General features: G+C 34.4%; 1 protein-coding gene across 1 annotated transcript; it reads right to left on the minus strand.

The window, feature by feature from the left end:
- Positions 1-820: 820 nt before the first annotated feature.
- Positions 821-9094, minus strand: LOC113094322 (myosin regulatory light chain 2, ventricular/cardiac muscle isoform-like). The gene is made up of 7 exons (XM_026260048.1): positions 9021-9094; positions 6850-6939; positions 4819-4894; positions 4620-4724; positions 1968-2046; positions 1339-1387; positions 821-1117 (listed from the first exon to the last, which is right to left on the minus strand). The coding sequence occupies exons 1-7, from the start codon at positions 9021-9023 to the stop codon at positions 1013-1015; spliced, it is 507 nt and encodes a 168-aa protein (XP_026115833.1). The 5' UTR covers positions 9024-9094; the 3' UTR covers positions 821-1012.
- Positions 9095-9538: the final 444 nt, after the last annotated feature.

The following is a 9538-nucleotide window of genomic DNA, read 5'->3' on the forward strand; positions in this document are numbered from 1 at the left end:
AATGTAATTTTATAATGGACTTATTTTGTAATATGTAGATGTAGGTGAAACTATTTTCATTTATGATATTTTTTTAAATGGTGTTTTAATGTTGAATATTTGAAATTACAGTAGCATTCTTTCAGCAATAGTAATTATTTTTGTTAATATAAATAAATGACTAGTAAAGTATCTTAACATAAAGATATTTGGTACATGTTATTTAAGGTGTCAAGCATTAGTATATGAATTTACAATCATTCAGTTTTGTTGAGTGTGGTCATAGAATGAGTAAATATGTTCTATATTAAATATGTGAGATAACAGTGCATTGAAGTATTCGTATATACCTCGTGTATACCTCAAATGGGAGTTACTTCCGTTATTACCGTGTTTATCTATTAACAGAGAAGCTGTGGCTTTAATTGCATCAAAAACAATGATGTTAACTCCTTTCTGGAAAAGATAATGCAGCTCTTCAGCTGTGAAGCTATTTTACTGATAAAAGTTAGTTAAAATGAGTTGATTCAAATTATGAGTGTCATTCATTAGATGAAGTGTTTGTATTCTGCTCAAAATCTGGAGCAATTTTTATCTGGTCTTAATTTCAACACTATAGACCTAATTATTATGTTTAATGTCAAATCTAACAAATGCATTTTTGTGAAATTTATTATACATAATTTTTACAGGTGTGCTTGTATTGTTTTTCTTTATGATAAATCACACTTGCTTTTGATATCTATTTTTTTCTAATACAATGACATTCATACTTAATTGTGCAAATAGTGTTTGTGGCTGGTGTAAATACAAATTAATGCAAACGTATAGGCTTATGAATAATTTTACTGCACAAATTTTATTAGGCACCGTATATCAGTATACCCTCTAAAAATCACAAAACCAACTCTAATATGAAATGCATTTCATTCTCATCTGATTTAATTCAGTTCAGTTCTGGAAATGAGAGACTATGTATCATATTTGTTGTACCATAGATGCAGAACTAGTCATGATGGTAAAATAAGATATTTCACTCTTGGTCCTTCTCCTCCCCATGTGTAATGATGTAGACCAGATTCTTATAGTCCACATTGCCTGCAGCGTCTGGAGGAAAAGCACTAAACATCTGCTCCGTCTGAGGAAAGATGGATGAAAAATAGCAGTATAGAATAGTTAGAATGAAATTCACTAGTCACGTTCAAAATCTATTGATAAACACAATATAATGTCATCACCTCTCCGCTTTTCTATGAACATGGAATATAAATGTAATTGTGACGTATACGGCACAGTGCTGTGAAGGACACTGAGAACTGAAGTGTTAGACACAAAACAGATAATCTCAAGATGTCAAACCTCTTCTGGAGAAAATCGGTCTGCTTGCGTTGTCAACATCCGTGCCAAACTGTGAGGACACACAAACTTCAGTTTGACTTTTTGATATGATCGTATTACGTCTGGCAAACAATGAACACACTCCAAACTCTTTAGGCATGAATTTAATAATTTATATTTATTTTATTTGATTATGAAATCTATTTGATTTTATTTAAATAATCAGGTTTTTAAGCATTTATTCAAACTGCTCCGAATTGAGAAAACCTATTTTTTCAGTTAAAAGGGTTCAAATATGGCTAGCTGTGGAACAAGCAAAAATTAATTCATGCTTGTGCTTTCAAAATATATCCAGGGTATTAATACTATTACATAAATCTGACCTGTTTCTTTCATGTCTGGCTGACAAATATGCATCGCATTTTATGTTAAAACTCTAATACAAATTGATTAAAATTCAAAATACTTTTATTTTATTTAGGCCAACGTATATATTTTTTAATTGTACATGCATGCATGATTTAAACAGTCTATATGTACTGCATCTGTTACTTCAGTAGCTCGTAATGTCACAAGCTGCCAAACAAAGCAGAATCTCTGGAGAAATGGATTTGCAGAGAAGCAGACTTTGTTGTTTCAATGCTACTCACAAATCCTTCCTCAAGGTCCCCTTTCCCTCTGGGTCGAACACTTTAAAGGCATTCAGAATGGTCTCCTCTGCATCGGCACCTGTATATTTTTTTTTTTTTTTTTTTTGAAAAGAGCACAAAAGAAAACTTTGTACAGGATTCCTAGCGGAATTTCTATCACAGTTTGGGGCCGATCTTATGGGAATCATCTTACAGGCTCATACAAGAGCTTCCACAACATATAACTCCCTATAGGCCTATTATGATTCCCAGTAGGATCAAATGCTTCAGTTGGAGTTCAGAAGGAAAGGAAATCCCTGTGTGATTTCTTATCCACTCATAAGACTTCATTCCAAAACACCTAGAGTTATGTTTAAATGAAATGCAATACAAGTTTTTAAGAATTAAAATCAGTTTTTATGTTTTGAATTAATCTCTTTCACTCGCCAACACTGCATTTAAAAAAAATACAGTTCAAATTTTATTTTGAAATAATATAAAAAAAAAAAAAAATCCTGTGATCAATTTCCAGCATCATTCCTCCAGTCTTCAGTGTCACATGATCTTCAGAAATCATGAAAATATGCTGATTTACTGCTCAAGAAACATTTCTGATTATCAACAGTTGTGCTGCTTCATATTTTTGTGGAAACTGTGATGCATTTAATTTTTCAGGATTCTTTGATGAATAGAAAGCTCAAAAGAACAGCATTTATTTGAAACAGAAATTATTTGTTATGGCTTTACTCCCGCTCTTGAGCAGTTCAGTGCACCGTTGCTGAATAAAAGTGTTAATTTTTCCGAACATTTTACTGACCCAAACTAGTCCCTTAAATTGGTAGTGTATGAAATTTTTTTTTTCTTTTAAATAGAATAGTTAAAAATAAACTCTTTTTGAGTTTAGCTTGAATGCTCAAGAAATTACAATCAGAAATGTTGCTCTATTGGTTTGTCAAGGCAACATAAAGATGCTTGCTTTTATAATCCTGTTGGATAAAATACAGTTCCTACAGGGTTTTTGTATCTTTGTGCCACTTTACCCCACCATTTACAGTATTGTTCAAAATAATAGCAGTACAATGTGACTAACCAGAATAATCAAGGTTTTTAGTATATTTTTTATTGCTACGTGGCAAACAAGTTACCAGTAGGTTCAGTAGATTCTCAGAAAACAAACAAGACCCAGCATTCATGATATGCACGCTCTTAAGGCTGTGCAATTGGGCAATTAGTTGAAAGGGGTGTGTTCAAAAAAATAGCAGTGTCTACCTTTGACTGTACAAACTCAAAACTATTTTGTACAAACATTTTTTTTTCTGGGATTTAGCAATCCTGTGAATCACTAAACTCATATTTAGTTGTATGACCACAGTTTTTTAAAACTGCTTGACATCTGTGTGGCATGGAGTCAACCAACTTTCAGCTGTTATTCCACTCCATGATTCTTTAACAACATTCCACAATTCATTCACATTTCTTGGTTTTGCTTCAGAAACAGCATTTTTGATATCACCCCACAAGTTCTCAATTGGATTAAGGTCTGGAGATTGGGCTGGCCACTCCATAACATTAATTTTGTTGGTTTGGAACCAAGACTTTGCCCGTTTACTAGTGTGTTTTGGGTCATTGTCTTGTTGAAACAACCATTTCAAGGGCATGTCCTCTTCAGCATAGGGCAACATGACCTCTTCAAGTATTTTAACATATGCAAACTGATCCATGATCCCTGGAATGCGATAAATAGGCCCAACACCATAGTAGGAGAAACATGCCCATATCATGATGCTTGCACCTCCATGCTTCACTGTCTTCACTGTGTACTGTGGCTTGAATTCAGAGTTTGGGGGTCGTCTCACAAACTGCCTGTGGCCCTTGGACCCAAAAAGAACAATTTTACTCTCATCAGTCCACAAAATGTTCCTCCATTTCTCTTTAGGCCAGTTGATGTGTTCTTTGGCAAATTGTAACCTCTTCTGCACATGCCTTTTTTTTAACAGAGGGACTTTGCGGGGGATTCTTGAAAATAGATTAGCTTCACACAGACGTCTTCTAACTGTCACAGTACTTACAGGTAACTCCAGACTGTCTTTGATCATCCTGGAGGTGATCATTGGCTGAGCCTTTGCCATTCTGGTTATTCTTCTATCCATTTTGATGGTTGTCTTCCGTTTTCTTCCACGTCTCTCTGGTTTTGCTCTCCATTTTAAGGCATTGGAGATCATTTTAGCTGAACAGCCTATCATTTTTTGCACCTCTTTATAGGTTTTCCCCTCTCTAATCAACTTTTTAATCAAAGTACGCTGTTCTTCTGAACAATGTCTTGAACGACCCATTTTCCTCAGCTTTCAAATGCATGTTCAACAAGTGTTGGCTTCATCCTTAAATAGGGGCCACCTGATTCACACCTGTTTCTTCACAAAATTGATGACCTCAGTGATTGAATGCCACACTGCTTTTTTTTTGAACAGACCCCTTTCAACTAATTCAACTAATTGCCCAATTGCACAGCCTTAAGAGCGTGCATATCATGAATGCTGGGTCTCATTTGTTTTCTGAGAATCTACTGAACCTACTGGTAACTTGTTTGCCACGTAGCAATAAAAAAATATACGAAAAACCTTGATTATTCTGGTTAGTCACATTGTACTGCTATTATTTTGAACAATACTGTACCTTTAAGCTTCTCCCCAAACATGGTGAGGAAGACGGTGAAGTTAATGGGTCCTGGAGCCTCCTTCAGCATCTCCTCGAGCTCCTCTTGTTTGACGTTCAGGCGGCCTGCGGAGGCAGAGGTCAGAACTGCTGTCAGAGAGACGCTTCATCCACCAATGCAGAACGACAGTGACGTATAGCAGAGATTATTACAGTTCACCTAAAGCTGCGAACGTATCCCTCAGGTCATTCTTGTCGATAAAGCCGTCTCTGTTCTGGTCCATGATTGTGAAAGCCTGAGGCAGATGAAAGAGAGAGAATATAGAGTGTGTGTGAGAGGGATGCAGAATGTAGTCCGTTATTTCTGCACCCCTACTTGCACAGAATGGAATTAGTCCAACATAATTCCTCATTGTTGAATAGTTGACATATTGTGTTGCTACAGTATATCCTTTTATGACGTTGACTTTTAGTGAACCTCTTGAATCTTCTGCATCTATTTGCCTTTAGGTGAAATATGCACTTTGACCAACTTCTAATTTAACTTTTGTGGTGACAGATGTTTGAAAACATGTTGAGATGTTCATCATGTATTGCAATTAAAACCATTTTGTATGCACTCTAAAATGCGCTTTTACTGTAAGGCCACCTAAAATGTATTATTTGTCAGTATTTACTCACCATCATCCTGTTTGCACTGTGTGGGTTTTCTATAGAATGCAAAAGGAGAGTTTTTCAAATTGGTGCATTATATTTGTGAGTCAGTGTTATTTTAGTATCATACCATGCTTGTTTTTATGACTATATTGTGATTTTTTTTATTTATTTATAAGTTTTAGTTTTTATTTGTTTGTATTTCTTTTTTCTTTTTTTTTATTATTTAGTTATTTTAGTACATCAAGTTAAACCCAAATGAAAATGTTTCTTTAGCAATAGCCAAAAAAACACTATATGGGTCAAAATGATACATTTTTTAAAGATATTAAGTAAAGATCATGTTCCATGTAGATATTTTGTAAATATTGTACCGTAAATATATCAAAACTTAATTTTTGATTTGTAATAACATTGCTAACAATTTATTTGGACAAATTCAAAGGTGATTTTCTCAGTATTTAGATTTTTTTTTGTACCCTTAGATTCCAGATTTTCAAAAAATTTTATCTCTGCCAAATGCTGTGCTCCTAACAAACCATACATCAATGGAAATCTCATTTATTCAGTTTTTAGATGGTATATAAATTAAAATTTTGAAAACATGACACTTAAGAATGGTTTTGTGGTTCAGGGTCACAAATAAAATAAAATCTTAAAACATCTTAAAACAGTTATTTGCCAAGGCAACATCTCATTTTAATTTAGTTTAACTTGATTTGCAGTGTAATAAAAAAATATAAAATATAAATATTAAAAATATTAATATTTTACTGTAGATTTATTTTAAACCAATATTTTTTTTGTTTTAGTAACCTATAATAACCCTGCTTTGACTCAAACCAAGTCATTTTGAATCTGAATGTGTTTGAGTTTTGGTAGCAGTCTTGGAATATAATTCTCAAGTCATATAGTCTACTGTTATGATATTCTTAGGATAATGTGTTTTTTGGAATTTGTGTTCCACAGAAAAATAACATTAAAAATCAAATAAATAATGACATGAGGGTGAGAAAATAATCACAAATTAATTTTTAGGTGAAGTCATTCTTTAACTAAAGGACAGACCTCCCTGTTGTGCTGCTTGTTTTGCCAAACTCTCTCATTTGTATATTTCTAGTTCCTGTAATTCTGCTTTACCTTGTGTCTTTGAGTTAGTTTGTGATACGTGTGAGAGAGAGAGACAGACTGAAAGAGAGAGAGAGAGACAGTTGTCTGCACGTTCTCATCACTGCCATCTCGGATCAGTGTCATGCTTATCCTGTTTGTCCTGATCTTTTCACAGCCGCTTTGAGACCAGAGAGAACGTCTGTCCTGCTGTATTTTCCACGCAGATTTCAGGGCCCTGAAAGTAGTTTGGAATGTGTGTGTGTGTGTGTGTGTGTGTATAAATGAGTGTGTGTTCAGGGTGTAAATCACTTTGCTGTGCTAATCATTACTGACACATTCTGAATTATTCACTAGCGATGATGAACACTGACATATTGAAGTCGCATACAGGAATCTCGCAGTAGTTGCTCGATATCACACTGAAAGAGTCACGATAAACACAATTGTCAAAGCAATTAGAGTCAAACGAGTCAAATTTGGTTTCTACCTCTTTGAACTCCTGGATCTGTGTTTGTTCAAACATGGAGAAGACATTAGAATTGGCTCCTTCTGCCCGCTTCTTTGCCTTTTTGGGTGCCTGCAAACACAAGTTACACAGAATAGCTAAACAGAAATACACTTCGGTATGCCATTACATTTTGTGCACATTATGCTGATATTTGTTTTTGTCTTTTGCAATCTCTCTTTAAAAAGAGAAATAACATATTCAAAAACCCTCAAACACATTTTACATCTTATTTTGAATAAGAGTGTAGTGGAAAATACACAACTGTTCCAATGTTTTTGGGAAGAAATTGATATACTTTTTCAGCATTAAATTGATCAAAACATTGATTTATGCGAATGCTGTTCTTTTCAACTTTCTATTAATCAAATCCTAAAAATAAAATTGTAGTTTCTGTAAAAATATGAAGCAGCACAACTGTTTTCAACACTGATAATAATCAGAAATGTTTCAGTATATTTTCATGATTTCTGAAGAATCATGTGACACTGAAGACTGGAGTAATGATGCTGAAAATACAGCTTTGCATCACTGGAATAAATTACATTTAAAAATATATTCAAATAGAAAAGGGTTATTTTAAACAAATAATATTTCACAATATTTGCTGTAGTTAATCAAACAAATACTTCCTTGGTAAACAGAAGAGAACCTCTCAACAGCTTTTACAGACTCCAAACTTTTTTATGACAGAACATTTTAATATCACAATTGTAAACGGCAATCTGTTTAAATTGAGACTTTTACTGAAGTCTCTTGCTAAAAAGCCCCATAAATCTCACACATCTCCTCCTAATATTGTCTCAAAGTGTGCTACTAACTCAAATATTTCTCATCAGATTCTTTCTGTCAATGGTTGTCTCATTTGTGTCTTTGCATTTCTCTTAAGAAGTTTTAGGTGAATCATCAGAGTTAAAATTCCTCCCGAGCAATGCATGGGCAGTAATGTGATGAGGGTATGAGTGTGGAAATGTTTCGTGTCCTGTAGGATGTATAATTAGGATCAGATGTGGGATTACAGACTGCTGACAGCCTCGTCTCGGAGCCTGTTGAGAGGTAATCCCACCAAGACAAGGATTAAACGCTACTATTTACATTCCTGCCACACCATTTGGAAAACATTGCGAGATGCGTTTCTGCTGGATTAGATCGCAGCTCGACAGCTGCTCATCGGCCTTCTGTCTGGATATCATCTCAACAGTTGTGCTGTAGACGAGGCCAGAGCTGAAGCACTGAGTATGCCGAGTATTTAAAAGGGATTTTCTTTTTTATAAACCGCATAGAGAGAAACCCACAGGAAAATGTTAGTGCTCAAAGGTTCATAACTCAAGAGAGTTCTTATTTATGAATCATCTTCAACTAAGTCTCAAAAATTCCTGAAGCGGAATAAAAAATGGTCGGCATGCAGTAATAGAACTAAAATGAATAAAATTAGCTCAGCTCATTTGAATTAGATTCTGGTCAAAACTATTATAAGTGAATATTATTAGCAATTTCAAAGTGAAAATTGTTTCTATGCACATTTCTCACACACACACACACACACACACACACACACACACACACACACACACACACACACACACGCACACACACACATATATATATATATATATATATATATATATATATATATATATATATATATATTAGCAAAACCTGAAAACAGTTGTAATATATTTTTTTCTGAGACTTAATCTAGTCTTTTTCATATATACCCCCATATATATATATATATATATACACCCCCCCCCCCCCCCCCCAACAGTTAAAAGTCTCCATGTGCTCTCGAAATGTAAACATTAATAAAACTATAACGAGTCACATATCGCCTTTTTCTATTTTTGAGTACTGGAAATGTTTGTATCTATCTTTGAGAACAGAAACATTTGACTTTTCATGTATTTATTTGTTGAAAGTGGAATTATTAAAGCATCAGAGGCTCTGGATGAGTCAGACAGATGTATGTGGCCCTGATGAATCAGACTTCAACATAAGTCTCAAACCCAGACAGACAGAAATCAACTCAGACTAGCTCATTTTTTAGATCTTTGTTTGGATGCATCAAGAGAATATCAAGTGAAAAATGTCTGCTGATATTCAAAGACAGAATGAATGAATGAATGAATAAATGCATGTCAAAGAAAACTCACCATGACCGTAAAACCCTTGAATTCAGGAGCAAAGCACGAGTGATTTCAGACAAGTGTGGAAATGCTGATTTTGTATATATATCACCCCATTCCCCACCTCTCACTGTCTATTAATACATCCTCATGCGCTTCACCAGGTAGCCAGTTGTCGACTTCATAAGTTATTATAAGAATCCTGATTAAAGGGGTTTAGTACAGGAGCCAGAGGGCTTCAACTCAGAACAGATGACAGTTGTTGCAATATAGCTAGAACTTTCCTGACCTATGATTGACAGCGCCATTTATTTCTATTAATGTTGTTTCTCAGTCTTTGTAGATTCATTTCATACTATTTGGTGGAATCAAATGGTCTAGAAGCTCAAGTTTTCAATATTAAGTGTCAAAGATATTAAGATATAAAGTATTAAGCTTAACTTTAATTCATCATCTTTGATTCATCATCTGTGATTTTTGGTGGATAAATGAAGTCACTTTTCTGCAAGTACAGCAGAGGAGCCCACAGTGTTATTTCTTATTGA

This window comes from Carassius auratus, unplaced genomic scaffold (assembly GCF_003368295.1).
Source record: "Carassius auratus strain Wakin unplaced genomic scaffold, ASM336829v1 scaf_tig00215323, whole genome shotgun sequence".
Taxonomy (NCBI): Eukaryota; Metazoa; Chordata; class Actinopteri; order Cypriniformes; family Cyprinidae; genus Carassius; species Carassius auratus.